The 22,391-nt window shown below is 32.7% G+C and overlaps 1 protein-coding gene, 2 long non-coding RNA genes and 1 pseudogene across 3 annotated transcripts; 3 read left to right on the top strand and 1 right to left on the bottom strand.

Moving 5' to 3' along the window:
- The first annotated feature begins 766 nt into the window (after positions 1-766).
- Positions 767-3,070, top strand: LOC125586114 (annotated as a pseudogene).
- A 2,372-nt stretch (positions 3,071-5,442) lies between these two features.
- On the bottom strand, positions 5,443-6,329 carry LOC125586117. Its single transcript, XR_007322752.1, has 4 exons — positions 6,066-6,329; positions 5,867-5,988; positions 5,650-5,691; positions 5,443-5,548 (listed from the first exon to the last, which is right to left on the bottom strand). It is a non-coding gene; the product is annotated as an uncharacterized LOC125586117 (long non-coding RNA).
- A 2,319-nt stretch (positions 6,330-8,648) lies between these two features.
- On the top strand, positions 8,649-10,171 carry LOC125586118. The gene is made up of 4 exons (XR_007322753.1): positions 8,649-9,209; positions 9,305-9,379; positions 9,581-9,864; positions 9,968-10,171. It is a non-coding gene; the product is annotated as an uncharacterized LOC125586118 (long non-coding RNA).
- A 9,727-nt stretch (positions 10,172-19,898) lies between these two features.
- Positions 19,899-22,230, top strand: LOC125586121 (glycerol kinase-like). The gene is made up of 4 exons (XM_048755934.1): positions 19,899-20,168; positions 20,476-20,697; positions 20,812-21,778; positions 21,856-22,230. Exons 1-4 carry the CDS (start codon positions 20,035-20,037, stop codon positions 22,099-22,101), a joined length of 1,569 nt encoding a protein of 522 aa, XP_048611891.1. The 5' UTR covers positions 19,899-20,034; the 3' UTR covers positions 22,102-22,230.
- Positions 22,231-22,391: the final 161 nt, after the last annotated feature.

Genomic DNA, 22,391 nt, shown 5'->3' on the forward strand with positions numbered 1-22,391 from the left:
GTTTTTTCTTTTAAGCATTTACGTTTTTCTTTTCTTTTTGTTGCATTTTTCTTTAAATTTTTAAATATATTCCATGTGTCATAATTTTATTGGCAAGGTGACTTGTGCTTTAGTATATAAGGGATGTTTTGAGTTGTTTTGTCAAAATTGTACAAAAATCTATGCATTTTCATATTTGTCACGAAAATTTATATGTTAAACTTACTTTTAAAAATTTCTTAACTTTGTCACGAAAACAAAAATCTATGCTTTTTCATATTTCTCAATGTTCTCACACTTTCAAAGAATATATTAGCTTAGTCACTTACTTATTTTTTTTTTACAAAACAAAGTATCGGAGTCTTGAAAGTTGAATCCATATTATTGTAAATTTACATAAGAGTTTGTGATTACATATTTAGTGATTTTTGTATATGTGTCCAAGAAGGTTTCAATGGCTTAGTGGTATATGCTCTATATTTATGTCGTACTAACCCGGGTTCGATCCTTTCCTTTGCATTGTTTTTTTCATTTTTTACGAAAAAATAAATGAGATGACATGGCAAGTTTGGACTCTCTGATTGGTTGATTTTTTGTGCTTACGTGGACACCTTAAGAGGAGCTTATATCCCCTTTTAGTATAGTATATATAGATATCATGAAAAGTAAAAATAACTGATGGAAATGAAAATAGGCCCATTAATGGGCTAATAGTAATCAAAATAAGCCCATTAATGGCTCAATAGGCATGCTCAAAAGCTCAGACAAGCAAAAACAAGACATCCTAAAAAGTAGAAATCATTTGCGCGATTCGAGAGATCTGCTCTGCTTGATTAGATTTCGATTCCCTAGGGTTGTGGATTTCAGATCATGGAAGACGATGACGACTACGTGGAGTATGTTCCAATGGCTAAGCGTAGAGCGATGGAAGAGCAGAAGGTCCTTCAACGGAAGGGAAAGGTGTTAGAGCTAGAGGAAGAAGCCGAGAAGGAGAAGCTCGCCGAATCCAAACCCAGCTTGCTAGTTCAAGCAACTCAGCTCAAGAAATACATACCCAAAGTCAGCGCTACGGAGCAGATCATTCTACAAGAGAAGGAGATGATGGAGCATCTCTCCGATAAGAAGACGCTGATGTCTGTTCGCGAGTTAGCCAAAGGTATCACTTACACAGAGCCTTTGTTAACAGGCTGGAAACCTCCTTTGCACGTTAGGAAGATGTCTAGGAAGCAGATGGATTTGATTAGGAAGCAACGGCATATCATAGTTAGTGGTGAAGAGATTCCTCCTCCGATCAAGAACTTCAAGGAGATGAAGTTTCCCAGAGCTGTTTTGGATACGCTCAAGGAGAAAGGGATAGTGCAGCCGACTCCTATTCAAGTTCAGGGCCTTCATGTGATTTTATCAGGAAGGGATATGATTGGGATTGCGTTCACTGGTTCCGGGAAGACGTTGGTTTTCGTGCTTCCTATGATCATGATTGCTCTCCAGGAGGAGGAGATGATGGCTATTGGTCCTGGAGAAGGTCCCATTGGGCTTATTGTTTGCCCGTCTAGAGAGCTTGCTAGGCAGACTTCTTTATGAAGTTGTTGAACAGTTTGTGGCTCCTTTGGTTTAGGCTGGATACCCGCCTTTGAGGTCTTTGCTGTGCATTGGAGGCGTGGATATGAGGTCCCAGTTGGATGTTGTCAAGAGAGGTGTTCATATTGTTGTTGCAACCCCTGGGAGGTTGAAGGATTTGCTCGCCAAGAAAAAGATGAGCTTGGATTCCTGCAGGTATTATTACCGTTATGAAACCGCGTTATTCTAACTTGTTTTCTCATATTTAGAGTTGTGCACTAGGCTAGGTTCGAGGGAGTGTCTGTTTTAATGTGCCTGTCTCGTCGTTCCTGGTGGATTGATAGGATTGTCTAGGTTCTGTCAGAACTTCACTGTATAATTAGGCATGGTAATGTTAGTTGGACATGTGGATGATGATGCTTATTTTTTCCTGATATAGGTACCTGACGTTGGATGAGGCAGATAGGTTGGTTGATTTGGGTTTCGAAGATGACATTAGGGAAGTCTTTGACCACTTTAAGTCTCAGCGTCAAACGCTTCTCTTTTCTGCCACGATGCCCACCAAAATTCAAATATTTGCCAGAAGTGCTCTTGTGAAGCCTGTGACAGTTAACGTGGGAAGAGCCGGAGCTGCAAATCTAGACGTCATCCAGGAGGTTGAGTACGTCAAACAAGAAGCAAAGATTGTTTACCTCCTCGAGTGCCTGCAGAAAACCTCTCCACCGGTTCTTATATTCTGTGAGAACAAAGCTGATGTTGATGATATCCACGAGTACTTGTTACTGAAAGGAGTGGAAGCTGTGGCTATACATGGAGGAAAAGATCAGGAGGACAGAGAGTACGCCATCTCTTCATTCAAAGCTGGGAAGAAAGACGTCTTGGTCGCGACTGACGTTGCTTCTAAAGGGTTAGATTTCCCTGATATACAACACGTGATAAACTACGATATGCCTGCGGAGATTGAGAACTATGTGCATAGGATAGGAAGAACAGGCCGGTGTGGGAAAACTGGGATAGCTACTACGTTTATAAACAAGAACCAAAGCGAAACCACACTGCTTGATCTGAAACACTTGTTGCAAGAAGCTAAACAGAGGATTCCGCCTGTCCTTGCTGAGCTGAAGGATCCAATGGAAGAAGCAGAGACCATTGCTAATGCAAGTGGTGTCAAGGGTTGTGCTTACTGTGGCGGTCTCGGACATCGTATTAGGGACTGTCCAAAACTGGAGCACCAGAAGAGTGTGGCAATATCTAATTCTAGAAAAGACTATTTTGGCTCTGGTGGATACAGGGGAGAGATATAATTTGGTTCCTCTGATGTTGAGATTTATTGGCTCGATCCTGTCCTACTTTTGACTTCTCATCTGGATAGTTTATTCACCGTCTAAGAGGAAACACAGGTCTAGTGATACTGGCAAATGTATGGGTCTGTAATTTCAAGTTTTGTATCCTTTAAAATTTCTGTATTCTGTGATAAACAAATCTGTCGACGGAAACAAGACCTGTAGGGAGTATAAGCTTTTTGTTACGTATTCAAATTGATGTTTTCACCGTATAAACATGGTTTAAAACATACTTCAATGAGTTTTAACAGTTAAAAGAAGATATATTAAACAAGTTATCAATTATCCCGTAAGGCTGTAACTGAAAAGATGACACATTCAAATGTAAAAGGTAGCAAATCTTATAATATTAAACCCTACAAACTTACAATAGATGATATTTCTGTATGACACATTCAAATCTAATAGCATCCGCAATGGTGTTATCCAAAGAGGAATCCTTAGAAAAAATGTATTTTAATTTTGTAAGTATTTTTTTTTCAGATTAAAAAATATATATATATCAACCAATTGCGGATCGCCACATGTCATGGGGACCTGCATCACTAAGAAAGAGTTCTTATCTATACTATTAAAGCAGAATCCCTATTAGGATTCTGCCCTTAGTTTTTCAAGTTAATTACAAAGGAATGCCACTATCTTTCCTTTAAAAAAAATGAATTACGACCATTTATAACTCGGCCAATCAGAAACAAGAGTAAGCTTGACCAATCAAAATATCAGCACCATTTCAGCCCAACAATTTTAGCCAATTTCGTGTGAAGTGTAAACCCAACTTATTAAGCCCATGAACCATTCGTCTATAACGTATGTAAGAAAATTTTACCGATATGCAAATTATATTGGAGTTCACTCCAAATACCCATATCTTTTTTAAAAATTTAACTAGAGCTTGACCCGCGCACCCGCGCGGATATTCATTTTTGGTTTGCAAAAAAAAATATTTATCTTATATAAATGGTAATATATGTTTTTAAATTTTATATATATATATATATACTAAATAATTATTTAATATATTTCTAAACACAATCATTTTAGAATTTATAATAAATAATTTTATTTTATTTTTTTGATCCGTCAACTGTTACAACCATATTTTTAAAATATAACTCGTGTGTTCGTGCAAATGTATTTTTTATGGATCAAAATTTTAATGTAAAATAAAATGGTTATCTATTTTTATATTTGATTTATACGATTAAATAATTTAATATCTTATTTAAAATTTTGTTAATAATAAAATCTTGTTATATTTTTGACATTGATTAAGTATAATTTATTGTTTACCTAGATTATAGGAAACATTTTTTAAATAAATAAACATAATTTGTTATACTTTATTTTAGGAAAATGCATTAATTAAACTATAAAAGACAAGAATACTAAAAGGTAGGTAAATTTATTATTTCAGTGGCATTCAAATGTAAATAACTTTGAAAATTAAGGGGTAATTTATATTGGTACTTCTCTTTTAATAATAGAGATTTATGAAGTTGATAAAATAAAATAAAGTATTTACATTGTACTACTATCACTTTAATAATCCCACAAATATGAATATCGATTTTCAACCAAAGGTGTTACAGTATATTCCGAATTTAACAAATTGTGGATTTCTATATAAAGTTCTGTATAATTTGGTTTTATAATTGTATTGAACTTTTAAACAGCCACTAATTTAATTTCCCTTTGAAACTAATCAATTCCAAGTATATTCTCTAACTCATTCCTTTTTTTTTGCGTATTTGCTTACAATAAATTTAAAACAGAATATATAGAAACAAGAAAAACAAGAATTTACGATTTAACTAAAATCACGGTGCCTAAATAACTAAACTAAAATCACGGTGCTCAATCACTAACAAGATTATACGATTGAAGTAAAATTAACGTGAGGAACACACAGAAAATATCTTGTATTTGAAATTGGTAACTGAATTTGCCTAAAAGTAATTATAAATGATATCGATAATAAAGTTCACACAATCTGGTGAGATGCGATTTAGAGTATCCCCCAAGTTTCTCCTATAACCATAGAACCTCTCCCTTTAACATATAGATATTATAAATAGGCAACGCCCTATTCCTATTCAAACCCACACCGTCAAACAAACTATACCCACACCGTCAAACAAACTATGGCTTCAAACATGCAAATCCAAACGACAAAAGCTTCTACGAAAAAGTTACTGCCATTAAAGACTTGAGGTCTTGGAAAAATACATGGTTTATTCATGTGAAGGTTCTACACTCTTGAAAACAAAACATACAACTATCAGGGGAAACCATAAAATTCATCTTGGCTGATGAGAGTGTAAGCTTTTGTTACTCTCTACTTGCTACAACAGAATATATCAAACTAAAAGTCTAAGAACTTTCTGTTTAAATAAATAGTCTTTTTACAATTGTTTAAAGGAACTTATCTTTCACTGTTGTAGTATTATATATCCTTTCCTCGCTTGCAGCCGGAGCAGACAATGAATCCATGTTTCCTACTATTCACCATCAGTTTATGCATTAATCATCTTATACTTTAAAGTTATTGCTCTAGAAAAATATATCTTACCTTTTTTTATGTTGGTTGTGTGAACATCGACCGGTTATGCTAACTGTTATGTATTGGGCATAAACTGAATGTTCACTCCAAGTTTTGAGATCCAATATTCCTATTTAGATTTAAATTAATGAGTTAGTTGAAAACGGAAATCACCGATTAAAGAGGACAAAAGGAACTTAAGAAAAGTTTGTAAATAATTAAGAAGCTTACAAAAGTCACAGAACCACAATTGTTCTTGCTCGTGGTTTCCATCTGAAATAAAAAGAAAAATCAGCCGGATTCTTTATTTTTAATTAAGATAACATTCCAAACATAAAACGAATCTTCCTCAATCAAACATGGTATCGTCGATGGTACTGTCAAAAATTAATTTTCTACCCAATAACAAATAATCACAGTTACAAAGAATCATAGGAGAAGATTATACAGTATAAACCAGGTTTCTTCAGATTTATGCAGAATCCCCGACGTAAAATGATTGCATGGTAATCGTCTGTTCCCTTTCATAATATTTCAGATCTAAGAACACATTCATCTGCATGTTACGATCTGTCAAAAATCTCGATTACGACTCTGTATTTCAGATCTAACAAAAACAATTAACAGATGAGGGAACGATAGTATACCTTTTGATTTCGAGTTTCTGAGTTGTTATTTACTCAGGCAATAGTCGACTACCTTTGATTTTCACCATGGGAAACGATTTGTCTTCATATCATCTTTCCTCGGTAAAGAGACCGTTTTAGACCTGTCCTTTTTTTTTATTTTTCTTTCCTTTCTGTTCTTTTTTTTCAACACGTAAACGGTCTTTACGACCAAGTACTAAATTGGCCAGCAAAAAAAAAGACCAAGTACTCGACTTGGGTGGGTCAGGTTTACGGAAACATTATTTGAGCCCAGTACGCTGATTAATCTTTTTTCATATGGGATCTTACGTCTGATAATTTCTATTACTTAACATGTATAAACATATTTGAGCCCAATACAATTTTTTTTTCTCTAAAAATTTACATGTTTAAACATATAAAATAACTATTAAATTTTCTTTTTCAAACTAACAATTACTATATAAATAATTTACACATGTCTTTTAAGAACTTCAAATATAAATAAATTGAATACAAATTTTTAAAACTTCTATTATTAGAAATTATCATGTATTTTTTTTATAAAGAGTGTTATTTTACAATAAACACATGATAAATATTTATAAAATTAAATATTAAATTTAGACTGATAAAAATATATCGTAAGAACATGGTGCAAACCGATGTCAGTTCAGTAAGAATGGTATAAAGTAAGTGAGTAACACACTTTGATTTTGAAATAAACAACCTATATCATCAATATATTATAATAATGAAAATATTTATGTAGTTAGATATTTTTTAAAAATAATATAGTCCCGCGCTTTGAAAAGCGCGGGTCAAAATCTAGTTTAAATATTTTAAAGATTGAATCATTAGCTTTTGGTGAGATCCACTGATTATTTAATTATTTTTTCTTAAGAATTCTTCTTCAAGGACTCCTCCTCAAGGACTCTCCCTCAAGGACTCCCTCTCAAGGACTCTCATTGCGGATGCTCTAAAAGATGACACATTCAAATCTAAAAAAAATTTATTTACATGGCAATTTGGCAAATATGTGAAAGAATTAAAGATATATGTCCATATAGAAAATTTAAACAGGTAAAACGTGAAAAAATATTAAAAATCATTTTGAAATATAGCGAAAGAAAAAACCATAATGTGATCGCAATTAAATCCACCAATCATGGAAACAACTAAAACTTTGACTACATTAAACACTCCATAATGTGATCGCAAATAAGACTTTTTGACTAATAAATATTTTTGAACAGAAATGTTGACTGAAATTTACTTGAGTTTACTGTTGAACTTTGACTAAATTTTTTAATTGAAATAATGTATTCCTTTCGTTCTCGTGACTATAAATAGAGACCATTGCATCATAAGTAATTCATTCATAAACATAAACATAAAAAAATAAGAAGAAGAAGAAAATACACAAGAAAAATGGGGAAAATAATGAGCATGGTGTGGATAATGATGTTACTAGCCGTAATGGTCATAGAAGGTGAAACAAAATCAGAAACAGAATGCAGTAAGATCTGTCGTGACCATTGCCAGCGCTCATCACCAGCGTCAGAATGTGCAGCTTGTCGTACAAAATGTTACAAGTCCCCACCAGTTACAACGAGAGTCAGGAACCGTCGCATGGTTCCGGAAGTACACATATTTATATATAAAGTACACCTTCACTCTCTTCTCCTTCATCCACATAAGAAAATATGTCAAGGAGAAGCCGCCACGTGTCCCATTTACTTATACGTATGAGCTTTGTGTTTCGATGGGCCGTTACTTGCTTCCTGGAGCCCAAGCCGTGCTGTGTCCAATACGTCGTGGTGAAACGCTGTGTTTTCTTCTAGGGTTCACGTGAGTTCATCTTCACAGCTCCAGGAGCAGAGACGACTTCGTTTGCGCAGCCGATCCTTCACCTCCTTCCTTCCGATACCAGAAACAGATTTAACATCTTTAAACTCTCCATTAATTGAACACCCACGATCTAGATTCAATGCGAGCTTTTTTTTTTGTGTAAGGCAGTGGAGTCTAGCTATAAAAAGGTATGCTTCCTTCTTCGGATGAACCTCAACTCATTCATTCTAAGCTAATCAGCAAAAAGAAATTGTGAGTCATGGCTAGAGATGTCAAATGGGCGGGCTATAAATGGGTGGTCCGTGTCCAAATCGATATGGTCCAAAATGGACAGACCCAGATTAAACCATAATTAAAATTTGTCCAGATGGGTGAACCCAATTATATTCATGGACAACATTGGGCTTAACAACTTGGACAATGGGCGGCCCAATAAACTTAAATGTCTAGGGTTTGAAAAATTGGGGGAAAACATAAATCAACTTTTTTCCCGTCTAACTCTTACGATATTTCTTCGTGTTTGATTCTTCCTCTTCGAGTCCTCGTCTTCGATTTTTCCTCTTCGAGTCTTCGTCTTCGATTCTTCCTCTTCGTGTTCGATTCTTCTTCTTCTTCCTCGTTTTCGTTCTTCTTCGATTCTCTTTCGATTCTTCACCAACTTCTGATTTCATCATCTCTTAAGATTTGATTTCGTGATTTGTGTTACTGATTTTCACTATTAGCTACTGATTCGTATCATCTACTAATATTGTGTTATAGGTTATGTATTAGATGGATCGGTGATTTGTGTTCATAACGAAGCTGGTGGCGAGTCTGGCGACTGTTTCTGTTTCCGCAAGTCAGACGAAATCACGAATCTTTTGAACTTATCTTGTGTTTTTTATAACTTTGAAACATGAAGTTTAAAACATAAAGCCAAGTATATGACATCTTTAAAATTGAAAATTTGAGAATCTTTAAATCTTTAAATCTGAAATTATGTTTTTACATTAAATGGACGTATGGGCCGTCTATGGATAGCCCAACAAATTATGGTCTTATTTGGTTATGGTCTCATTTGGACATGGTTCTATTTGGGCTTCGACCAAAAATGTCCAGCAAAAAAATAAAACCCATTCGGACACACCCAAACCCGCCCAACCCGCCCATTTGACATCTCTAGTCATGGCTAACCCTTTGGTCAACCTCTCCGATCTACAGTCTGGCCGCTCTTCCTACACCGTTCAAGTCCGATTGCTCCACTTCTGGGAGGCCAGGAACGTCTGACGCGCTGGCGAACTCATGGTACTCGATATGTTGCTGCTTGATTCCCAGGTCTGTTTTGTCCCTCGGCTTGAGCTTTTTCCTAAGAAAAGTTATACAGCAGCTTTGTGTGCAGTTTTTTTCTAATAAGTTTCATAAATATGCAGGTGAAACTTTGGACACGCTGAAGAGGGCGATTCATGTACGAGATGCAACTGCAAAAAGTCAAAGTGTTTGAAGCTGTAAGTTCACCTTGCTCCTCTTTAATCTTTGCATGTTTAAGAAATTCAAAACTGGCTTGAAGTTGATTGTTGTTTGAGTCTCTGTAGTTACTATGAATTTTTCTGCTGAGTTTATTGCATAGAGCCATGTTCATGTCTAGATTGCTTCAAGCCTCCAACAAACTAATCCATTATGACTCTGTCTTGGCTACCCGCAAACAGATTGAGAATTCACTTGCATTATCTCCCAAACACAAAAAACAACAACACTCTCTATACAGAGATCATGCGGATAAATCCCAGAGTTTGTTACTCAGATTTCTATCACCGCTGCTGGCACTGGTATCACTGTGCTGTTCAGTGTGATATGTAGCCTTGCTTCAAGTCGTGTACCCTTTTGCACAAACAAGTTCTTCAACACTGGACTTGGTTTAAGTGTGGTAATACTGTTTTGGGCTGTGGATAGACTCAGGGAGATGATTACTTAGAGCATGCCTTTTCAATGGGTAAGACATTCTTCATGTCTGATTGTGCTGTTCTTGCGCTAAAGGAGCCTGAATCAGCAGATCCTGCTATTAACCCTTTTCTGATATTTCTGTTGCTTTGCAGGTTATGGCTTTTAAGTTAGCAATGAGAACCATAGTTATATCTGTGGAAGCAAAAGCTAAACAGTATTTTATTTTCTAATGGGAAACCTCTTATTATCCTTTGTAAATTATATGTTTCTCCAATGACCTGGAGAATATATAAACTGGTTTATGTTTGTGAGAATCAAGAACAAACAAATACTTGAATATAAAACATGTTTACCCAGGACGTACTCTTTTCACGTGATGGTCGAGAAAAAACAATTAGATAATTTGCAACAATATGATATGATCAACAGATTATAAAATATTTTCTGTTTAAGAAGTAGAAAGTGATATTAATGAAGGAAATATGGGATTAGTGTTAATGTTGAAAATAGATATGCCAAGACTGAAATAATATTTGTGTGTTTGCTCAAAATACTTGCTTTGATTTATGAAAGATAAAACTTGAGCTTCTCGGGTTAGTTGTGCCATTAGTTTTAGTGTTATTTATTCAATTAGGTTTGTTATGGCGTACATAGTTTTAGATGATGAAACGTTCCAAATTATAACCCGACAATCAAACCAATGAGAAACACATGACTGTGCAGCTCATATTTATACTTCATATTTATCTTCGTTTAATATTTCTACTTCATATTTATCTTCGTTCAATTTATACAAATTTGAAACACATGACTGTGCAGCTCCTAAATACGTGCAGACAGGCTATCTTCTGTTAAAGACAGATCACTACTGCTTCGGTGTTGTGCTCAACCAGATTATAACCCGACAATCAAACCAATGAGAGAAACAAACCTGACGTTGAACCTGCTGATTTATGGCTCCACAATAACTACGCAGCTGCAAGAGCATGGAGTTTTGGTAGACTTGCTGATCTTCGTTTCAAAAAGAAATATAACGATCGGCCCAAGAATGAAGGTTGTAGTGGTAACTCGATGAAGATTATCAAAGAATCAGAGAGTGATATTGTTAGATGGCCATGAGTAAGGAGCAAGAATCGAGCCACATGACATGTGAGGGGGAAGAGTTAGTGTTGGAATAGAGTCGAGCCACATGACATGTGAGGGGAATAATTAGTGTTGGAATACAAGTTTCATACTATATATAAATCAATCAAAGTCAGTATAATGGCTCATGCGAGTAATTGGTTTGTCAAAAATATCAATGACACTATCACTTAAACTATTATCAAATCCCAAAGCTTGGTTAGCCAAAATTATAGAATAAAGGATAAGCTTCATATAAATTTTAATACTTGAACATGTTATTTTGTATTGCATATGTATTTATTTCGCCATCCAAAAGAAACACGAAGAAATGTACTCAGGTATGCCATGAACTTTATTACTAATACAAGCATTACATTTCCTCAACTTTCACACTCCCAAAACTTATCTAAAAACAACCGAGAAAAATTACTATGAAGTTGATGACTCTTTAGCTTTGTGTTTTCATAATTGTTTTTTAAAATGTGGAATATATTTATGTATATCGATCTCTTCTCATTATTTCATATATCTTTCTAGACAAAAAGAACTATTATAAGGTTAGACATTATTTTGCTACCACCTCAACAAAGAAAACATGACACATCAATATAAAATTTATAATAAATTCACACTTTTAACATTTGAACCATATATATTAAAATTACATCAAATGCTTCATAAATAATATTTATAGCTAACAAAACATTATGGTTTCCTGTTATTTTTTGGTTTCGCCTAAATTTGGTTGTTAAAAAACGGAAAATAGTTGCGGAATTCATTATGTTCAAATTTGTGTTGATATGGGTTTAAAGAAACATAAAAACAACATCAATTTAGTTTTCTAACATAAAATAATACATCAATATATAACCTAACATGTTAATAAACAGTAACAATTAATATCATATTTTTATGCTACTTGCTTCAAAAAAAAAAAACAAATTGGCTTTTCTTTTTTCGAATTGTTTAAACTGTAAAATCTAAGAAGAATTGTATTGAAAATCTATTAAATTCAAGAAAAGAAAATATTTTTAACAAAGTAAAATAGTTTTATTCCTTTATGAGTTGTTTTAATATAGTAACAAATATATAATTTCTATAAAAAGGAATATTAAAATTTGTAGTAAAAATTATAATTAAAAATAAACTAAAAATTTCTTTAAATTCTAAATACATTATATTTCGTTCATTTGCTTATCCGCCCGTACGGGCGAGTCCGACCCTAGTACAACAATAAATCTTACTTGTTTTTAGTTAAATATATGTAACGATACACATGGTGATATATATGTATCATGTATGGATGTTGAGTCGTCCAAACCTTTCAATACTTATATGTAACGGTTTTTTAATAAGATGAGATTATTCAATGTTCTATCTTCTGTGTTCTTTTTCTTTTTGTTATTTTGTCAAAAATCAACATGTTCATCCTCTACCAATTCAAGCTTAAAGATCACACGAAGTTAGTTGTTGTGGAAACTAATAAGAAAGAAAAGAACAATCTTAAATATTCTACAAGTTCATTTAGATTGAAAACACCGAAATTATTTATTTGATAGTGTGTTATGTTGTTATTGATAAACCAGCTCAATGTTACTGATAGTATTCCCTCTATTTTAAAATGATACAAGTTTTTTCACACAGATTAATAAAAGATTAGGTGGTAACCCGCGTCATGCGCGGTGTGATGGAATAAAAGAGATTATAACTTTAAAACCATATACATTTATTTATTGGTGTAATTTAAGTATATTTAATTTGTGGAAATAAATCTATAAAAGTAAATAAAGATATAAATTTAATATGAATTTAAGATAAAACAAAACATAAGCAGTAGAATTATTGTTTTCATAATATAAATTATGAACATAAATAAAACAAAACATAGACAATAGAATAATAAAATACGAAAGAAACAAATTATAAAGATACACATAAAAAAACTTATAAAACCACAACTGCTGTGAGAAGTGTCTTCATAACTCTTGATTTGCAATCCTATAAAGAGCTATAACAAGGAATCAGCTTACCAAACTAGACACACTTATTTACCAAATTCACTAAACGAAATGATATACCTCTTTCTGAAACCATCGATTTCTAGAATATCATTGGGTTCAAAAATAATTTTGGAAAACCCATCTTTGTTAGTCACGTTCTTCAATCGACGTATCATGATAAACAAAACAATGTAAGAAAAATATTAAGGGAATATCATTTCGAATGAATCCCTAACTTTTAGCTGCCAATTTTAAAATTATGGAAAGTAATATAATTAAGAAATCAATATATAGGGAATATTATTAAATTTGTAAATTAACCTGATCGAATATAATCATATTGACGTGTTGTGACGTGTTGATTCCTTAATTAGAGTTTTGGTGCTTAAGCTAAGGAATTAAATGAAATTTGTAAATTTGTATCGTACAATAAGTTAAAAGATAAGATTATGTTAGCGTTATATGATTAATATTCATATACAAATTGTATTATATAAAGAGAATTTGTATTCCCTACACACCAAATATCACATATTTGCACTCTATACACTATATCCCTCTAATTTTTTCCCCCTATCATTACCATTTACCCCCCCATTCTATGGTATCTCACCATTTTTAGTATATTCAGCAAATTAGCTCTTATATAAATATGCACCATAAACCTAACATACCAAAACAATAGAAAAAAACACGATGATGTCAAAAATATATATAACAAAATTAGATCCAACTAAATTGTTAACTTATATGGTACATAAGATATAACAATAAGACGTACATAGATATGATAAGAAACAAATATATATTAGTTTCACACCGAATTATCAGAAACCTTTGCAAATAATTGTGAAAAGTAAAGTTTTTATACTAATATAGAATTGATTTAAGTATATTAACACGACCGGTTCAGCATAACTGCAAACCAGTCATATTAACACGACCGGTTGACATGCGCCTTGTGATGATATATCTCTTTTGTAGTTATAATGATATCTTTTTCATAATAAGTTTAGTGACATCAAAAGAGGTCGGTTGATTACTTGCTTAATACTATTATCAAGTTGCAAAAAATATAAAGAGATATTTTTTTTATCATGATAAAAAGAATGAAAAGATTTAAACGTGAAAAAGATTAATACATTTTTAGATATCACATAGAAATAAGAGACATGCAATCATAACCAATTATAATATGCACTAATATGAAAGATAAATGACCAATGGCATTACATGTAAATAGTCTAGGAATAGAAAGATTATTCACTAAAGACTATGAAAAAAGTTCTCATGATGACAGTAATGACAATTTTGCTAATAACACATGGAGCAAATCCTCCTATACATTAAAAGAGAAGACACTTTAGTGATTTCTGTTGAGGTGGCACTCATATAGAGCTTCTCAGAAAAAACGTTATAATTCTATTGGCTGATTTTTTGGAATTTTTTTTTTGATTTATTTTAATCAATCGCTTATGTAGACAAGCCCAAAACTATTGTCGGTTTCGTTAAGCCCATATATAGATAGGGGATAATAATTATCGATTTAGTTTAGCCTTGGGAAAGATTTAGAACTAAGACAAATATTAAAAATTTTCCTTATTATTCAAACAGTAAACTTGCGCATGTTGATATCATATTAATTTCATTTGCTTAGAAAATATTTTAATGTTTCTAATTAGTAGGGGTGGACGTTCGGGTACCCGCTCGGGTTCGGATCGAGTATTTTGGATTTTCGAGTATTTCGGTATAGAGGTGTAGAACCCGTTCGGGTATTTCTGTACTTCGGGTATTTAGATTTTGAAAAATTAAAATTAAAATTTTCATTTCTCAAGTTTCTTATATTTAAAAATATAACTTTCAGTTAGCTAATTTTTTACTTTTAATAGATTGAATGGTTAATAGATTTGGACATAAAAAATTAAAACTAAAAAGGCATTAATTTAGTTATTTTTAAAAAAAATTTGGATGTAACTTTTTGTTAATTTTTTAAATAAAAAACTTGACATGCATTTTCGGATCGGGTTCGGGTGCCACTTCGGATATCGGGTAAAGTGTCCACCCCTACTAATTAGGTTGTTTGTTTTTAATAACTTACCTTTCTAATATGGATTACTTGCGCAAGTTGAAATCATTAAATATGTAAATAACTTATTGACAAAATTTGTTTTTAATAAATTATCTTTCTAATATGGATTACTTGCGCAAGTTGAAATCATTAAATATGCAAATCACTTATTCACAATATGGATTACTTGCGCAAGTTGAAATCATTAAATATTATCGATTTAGTTTACCCTTGGACAAGATTTAGAATTAAGATAAATATTAAAAACTTTCCTTATTATTCAAACGGTAAACTTGCGCGTATCATATTTATTACATTGCTTACAAAATATTCTAATGTTTCTAATTAGGTTGTTTGTTTTTAATAACTTACCTTTCTAATATGGATTACTTGCGCAAGTTAAAATCATATCATATGCAAATCATTTTTTGACAATACATATTTAATATCTTTCTTTAAACGATTTCATTATTTATTGTGCAAAATATTGTGCGTCATTAATATGAGAAATAAATCGACTGTATATATATAGGAGACACCCAATGTCTTAAAATACAAACATTCTCTTTTCATTCTTTAAAGTATTATTCACAAATCTTTCCTCTCATACTATTAAGGTATTACGACGATGCTGCTTGTGTGCTAAGAAAAATGTGTTTAGACGCAAAGGCTCCTCATCTTTCATCGACTCTGCCACCCACTTTGCCTTGGAAGTTCAATAAACATGTACAGCCTAATAAAGGACTAACCCGCCAAGGCAATGGGAACTCAGAAGAGCTACGTTGTGTCATTGCTGTTATTCGACAGTATGTTTTCTTAGCATATAAATCACCTTTATCTCTTCTATACTTCTATCTGTTAAAATTTTGTTATTACATGACAGTGGCGATCGAACTCCAAAACAGAAGGTGAAACTAAATTTTACAGAGGACAAACTGTTAAACCTGATGCTGAAGTACAATGGTGGAAAGCCAAGAGCTGAGGTGTGAGAGGCTCCAGATTTTCTGTCATCAATCTTTTATCAGAGCTTTGATTCATTTTATATATATTTTTTAAAAAGCTTTGAGATTACCTTTTAAATTTATTAGACACTGATTAATAATGTTTTATTTGTTACTTTTAATATTTATAATTATTTAATTATAAAGTATCATCCATCTTTTCTGCACAAATAACAATTTATAGAAACTAATTCTCGAAATTATAAAAAGATTAATAATGTTTTATTTATTACTTTTAATATTTATAAACTATAAAATACAATGAACGAAATTTTATATAAGATAATTATAATAGTATTATACTCTACTTGATTCTATAAAGAGATATAATACTATTGGTCGATTTTTTTGAATTTTATTTTTCATTTATTTTAATCAATCGCTTATGTAGACAAGCCCAAAACTATTGTCGATTTCGTTAAGCCCATATATAGCTAGGGGATAATAATTATCGATTTAGTTTAGCCTTGGGTAAGATTTAGAACTAAGACAAATATTAAAAACTTTCCTTATTATTCAAACAGTAAACTTACGCATGTTGATATCATATTAATTACATTTGCTTAGAAAATATTTTAATGTTTATAATTAGTAGGGGTGGGCGTTCGGGTACCCGTTCGGGTTCGGATCGGGTATTTTGGATTTTCGAGTATTTCCGTATAGAGGTGTAGAACCCGTTCGGGTATTTCTGTACTTCTGGTCGGATTCGGGTATTTTTAGTTCGGATTCACTTATTTCAGATCGGGTTCGGATATTTAAAAAAAAAAATTAAAATTTTCATTTCTCAAGTTTCTTATATTTAAAAATACAACTTTCAGTTAACTAATTTTTTATTTTTAATAGATTGAATGGTTAATAGATTTGGACATAAAAATTTAAAACTAAAAAGGCATTAATTTAGTTATTTTTTTAAAAAAATTGGATGTAACTTTTTGTTAATTTTTTAAATAAAAAACTTAACATGCATTTTTGGATCGGGTTCGGATGCCACTTCGGATATCGGGTAAAGTGCCCATCCCTACTAATTAGGTTGTTTGTTTTTAATAACTTACCTTTCTAATATGGATTACTTACGCAAGTTGAAATCATTAAATATGCAAATAACTTATTGACAAAATTTGTTTTTAATAACTTACCTTTCTAATATGGATTACTTGCGCAAGTTGAAATCATTAAATATGCAAATCACTTATTCACAATATGGATTACTTGCGCAAGTTAAAATCATTAAATATTATCGATTTAGTTTACCCTTGGGCAAGATTTAGAATTAAAACAAATATTAAAAACTTTCCTTATTATTCAAACGGTAAACTTGCGCATGTTGATATCATATTTATTACATTGCTTACAAAATATTTTAATGTTTCTAATTAGGTTGTTTGTTTTTAATAACTTACCATTCTAATATGGATTACTTGCGCAAGTTAAAATCATATCATATGCAAATCATTTTTTGACAATACACATTTAATATCTTTCTTTAAACGATTTCATTATTTATTGTGCAAAATATTGTGCGTCATTAATATGAGAAATAAATGGACTGTATATATATAGGAGACACCCAAGGTCTTAAAATACAAACATTCTCTTTTTATTCTTTAAAGTATTATTCACAAATCTCTCCTCTTATACTATTAAGGTATTACGACGATGATGCTTGTGTGCTAAGAAAAATGTGTTTAGACGCAAAGGCTCCTCATCTTTCATCGACTCTGCCAGCCACTTTGCCTTGGAAGTTCAATAAACATGTACAGCCTAATAAAGGACTAACCCGCCAAGGCAATGAGAACTCAGAAGAGCTATGTTGTGTCATTGCTGTTATTCGATAGTATGTTTTCTTAGCATATAAATCACCTTTATCTCCTCTATACTTCTATCTGTTAAAATTTTGTTATTACATGACAGTGGCGATCGAACTCCAAAACAGAAGGTGAAACTAAATGTTACAGAGGAAAAACTGTTAAACCTGATGCTGAAGTACAATGGTGGAAAGCCAAGAGCTGAGGTGCGAGAGGCTCCGGCTTTTCTATCATCCATCTTTTATCAGAGCCTTGATTCATTTTATATATTTTTTTTAAAAAGCTTTGAGATTACCTTTTAAATTTATTAGACATTGATTAAATGTTTTATTTATTACTTTTAATATTTATAATTATTTAATTATAAAGTATCATCCATCTTTTCTGCACAAATAACAATTTATGAAAACTAATTTTCGAAATTATAGAAAGATTAATAATGTTTTATTTATTACTTTTAATATTTATAAACTATAAAATACAATGAACGAAATTTTATATAACATAATTATAATAGTATTATACTCTACTTGATGAATTGTGTTCGAATATAATTGTATAATAACTATTTTAAATATTACAAAATCCAAAAATGCTTATTAATATTATTTTTAAATTATTTATCGTTGTTTAAAGAATAAATTTATCATAATTTTAAAATAATTTATAAAATGCTTACAAAATGCAAGGCAAAGTTGCACTTTTAAGAGTTAAGTCGAGATCTGGATTAAAAATCCTAATAACTGGTAAAGAAGGGAAGCCGCAGACAAAAATATTGAATGTTGTCTACAAACAAGTTTTTCAGAATATTTCGTAGTCACGGTACGTAATTTTAATCTACTTTTTTTTCAAATACAAATTTTAGAATAAATAAACTGTTGTAATTATTTATTTTTTGTATTTGCTAGATGGATTGTGATGAGTTAGGAGACCGATGACGATATGTCAATTTAATATTATTTCATGTTCAATAAAATTTAGAAATTTATAAATCTATCAAATAATGTTAACCCGTCAAATTGCTTACAAAATTTATTTAATTTTTTGCAAGTTTCTAATTGAATTTGCTTTCTTTATCGAGAAATGTACTTCATAATTTATATTATTTATGGATAGTATTTTGATTTTTATTATATTTTCTTTTAATATGTCTACATAAATGTTTGCTTATTATTTATGGAAAAATAATATTATTCACCTAAAATAAAGAATTACGAAACATATACAATACAATTCTAATTAATGATAATATAAAATCTGTTACTTCTAAAACTATACACTATTTATTCCATTTTTTGAATGAAACTATCTTCGTAAACACACAAAATATTTTGTGACGTTGCAATTATACATACACACAATATCTGCCTCTTTATACTGACGTTATTGTGTTCTTTCTCGTGAGATACATGCCGAGAGAGAACACAGGGTGCGGGTCGGTCGTGTTCTTATGTCCGCACAGGGTGGAGGCCGGTCACCTAGTGTTTATTAATTAGAATGCTCCTCAAATAATATTAAGAGAATATTAAATTACAGTATTAAATGCATAATTTTTTGTGATTATCTATTTTCCATAGTTTTAAAACAATAAAAATCTAGAAAATACAATTATTTTCTTAAAGTTTACAGTTACCTATTATTAGTTGACAAAATTGCATTGAAAATATATAAAAAAATGTATCTTTTTGAAATTTTTTTTTTCTAAAGCATGTATTTTTTATAATATTATTGGTAAACCAGCTCACCAAAATTGGTTTGTTACCTTTATCAGCAGTAATCAATAGAAGTAGATAAACCTCATTTATCAAAATCCGCTTTTTTTTGTCAAGCATATATATTCATAAAGAACATCAATTCATAATGTTGGATAAGATTATTGTATTTTGTTATTTAGTTGGAATACGACTTTTTCATATGTATCAAGACTAACAAGATTTGTGAACAGACATAAGAGTTTATAAAAAAAAAAGTCAAGGATAGAAACGGTTAAAATTTTCCAACGTTAGAAGAACACATGGTAGATGGAGCTGAATTTAAGTAAGATGATCTCATAATATTGACCTTCCACCAATAAAAACCATAATGAATACATCATCATCATCATCCTCTAGAGTAAATGTGAACGGTGAACTCTCCCAACAATATCTCTGACTCCACTTTCCTATAGATAGGGAAGAAAGAAAAGGAGCATTCATTCATTCACCAAAAAGAAAAAGAAAAATGGCAGGAGAAAATGGTTTTATTGGATCAATAGATCAAGGAACAACCAGCACCAGATTCATCATATACGATCACGATGCTCGTGCTGTTGCATCTCATCAAGTCGAGTTCACTCAGTTCTATCCCGAAGCTGGGTACTCTCTCCCTCTCTCACCTTCTTGTTGACTTTTTCTAAATATGTATTTTTCCTCATTTGTTATGTGATTAGTCTGAGAAGTAGGTGACAGTGTTATGGTCGATGATCCTGTATTTCATTATAACATTTTTCTGAACGATCTGTAATTAATAGTAGTTGTTTGTTCTTTTTTTCATCATTTCCATAATTCATGGAAAACTTGTTTCAATTATGTGCTCTTTGTTTAGTGGATTTGATGCATACATAATCACGTCTCTTTAATATTCTGTGAATTTTGACACTGAATATTATTTTTGTGAATTAAGATGGGTGGAACACGATCCAATGGAGATACTAGAAAGTGTGAAAGTGTGTATTGCCAAGGCTATTGACAAAGCCACAGCCGATGGACACAACGTCGACGGTGGCTTGAAGGCCATTGGGCTTACGGATCAGAGAGAGACCACCGTCGTCTGGAGCAAATCCACTGGACTTCCTCTCCACAAGGCTATTGTCTGGATGGATGCTCGCACCAGTTCCATCTGCAGGTACATTACATAATAATCACTCTTTCTTGTTTCTCTGCTCTGTCTTTGTTTATATGGTTCTTCCTAAAATCATATTCTTGGTTGATAATATTTGGTGTCTGATGATCTTCATAGGAGACTAGAGAAGGAACTATCAGGAGGAAGATCCCATTTTGTGGAGTCTTGTGGCTTGCCTATAAGCACATACTTCTCCGCCATGAAGCTGCTTTGGCTGATGGAGAATGTAGATGCTGTCAAAGACGGTATCAAGAAAGGAGATGCCATCTTTGGCACCATCGACACTTGGTTGATATGGAACATGACTGGCGGTTCCAATGGCGGGCTACATGTCACTGATGTCACCAATGCTTCTCGCACCATGCTCATGAACCTCAAGACCCTGAGCTGGGACGAGGACACTATTAAGACTCTTGGCATTCCTGCTGAAATCTTGCCAAAAATAGTAAGCAACTCAGAGGTCATTGGAGAAATCTGCAAAGGCTGGCCCATTCCTGGCATCAAGATCGCTGGATGTCTTGGCGACCAACACGCTGCAATGCTGGGACAAGCTTGTAAGAAAGGCGAGGCTAAGAGTACTTACGGAACAGGCGCTTTCATTCTTCTCAACACAGGAGACGTGCCCATCAAGTCAGGTCATGGACTTCTAACCACGCTATCTTACAAACTTGGGCCTCAAGCAAAGACAAACTATGCTCTGGAGGGATCGATAGCTATAGCTGGAGCTGCTGTTCAGTGGCTAAGAGACAGCCTTGGCATAATCAAAAGTGCTAGTGAAATTGAAGACTTGGCGGCTATGGTAGAATCAACAGGAGGAGTTTACTTTGTGCCAGCATTTAACGGTTTGTTTGCTCCTTGGTGGAGAGAAGACGCTCGTGGTGTCTGCATAGGGATCACAAGGTTCACAAACAAGTCTCACATAGCAAGGGCTGTGTTGGAGAGCATGTGTTTCCAAGTGAAAGATGTGTTGGACTCTATGAATAAAGATGCTGGTGAAAAGGGCTCACTAGACAACGAGAAAGGAGAGTTCTTGCTTAGAGTTGATGGTGGTGCCACTGCCAACAACCTTCTCATGCAGATTCAGGTAATGCATTGTGATGATTATGAATGTAGTTTAGTTTCAATGTTAATATTCTCATTGTCCTTTTGAAATGTGGACAGGCTGATTTGATGGGAACTCCGGTGGTGAGGCCAGTGGACATAGAGACAACAGCACTTGGAGCAGCCTATGCAGCTGGACTGGCAGTTGGATTCTGGAAGGAAGAAGACATATTCGAGTCAGGAGACAAGTCTAAGAACTCAAAAGTATTCAGACCAGTTATGGAAGAAGCGACCAGGAAGAAGAAAGTGGAGTCATGGTGCAAAGCGGTGGAGAGAACATTCGATCTTGCTGATCTCTCTCTTTAAAACTTGAGTTTATATTTCCTTAAAACCCACGTTGTCCTTTTCTTATAGCTCTGTCGTTAGGGTCTACACATCATGTAAGCATCTCTAGTATAATATGTTCGTTAATCAAAAGTCTTTTGTGTTTGCCTATTTGAACTTGGAACTATTCTCTTTTTAAAACCGCATTGCTTATCTCATAGATTACTTGTTATTTACCACATTAGGTCTCTTTCTTGCAAGTCACGTTATCTTTAATTTCAGTTCTCTACCCTGACAACATTCTTGTGAAACTGGTGATCAGTGGTCACACA

The sequence above is a fragment of the Brassica napus genome, chromosome A2 (genome assembly GCF_020379485.1).
Source record: "Brassica napus cultivar Da-Ae chromosome A2, Da-Ae, whole genome shotgun sequence".
NCBI lineage: Eukaryota > Viridiplantae > Streptophyta > Magnoliopsida > Brassicales > Brassicaceae > Brassica > Brassica napus.

What these genes read in the sequence shown, in the direction of transcription:
- LOC125586121 (XM_048755934.1), top strand. Translation starts at nt 20,035, where the DNA reads ATGGCAGGAGAAAATGGTTTTATTGGATCAATAGATCAAGGAACAACC. An exon ending in CAGTTCTATCCCGAAGCTGG is followed by an intron (nt 20,169 to 20,475) that starts GTACTCTCTCCC and finishes TTGTGAATTAAG; the next exon opens with ATGGGTGGAACACGATCCAA. An exon ending in ACCTTCTCATGCAGATTCAG is followed by an intron (nt 21,779 to 21,855) that starts GTAATGCATTGT and finishes AAATGTGGACAG; the next exon opens with GCTGATTTGATGGGAACTCC.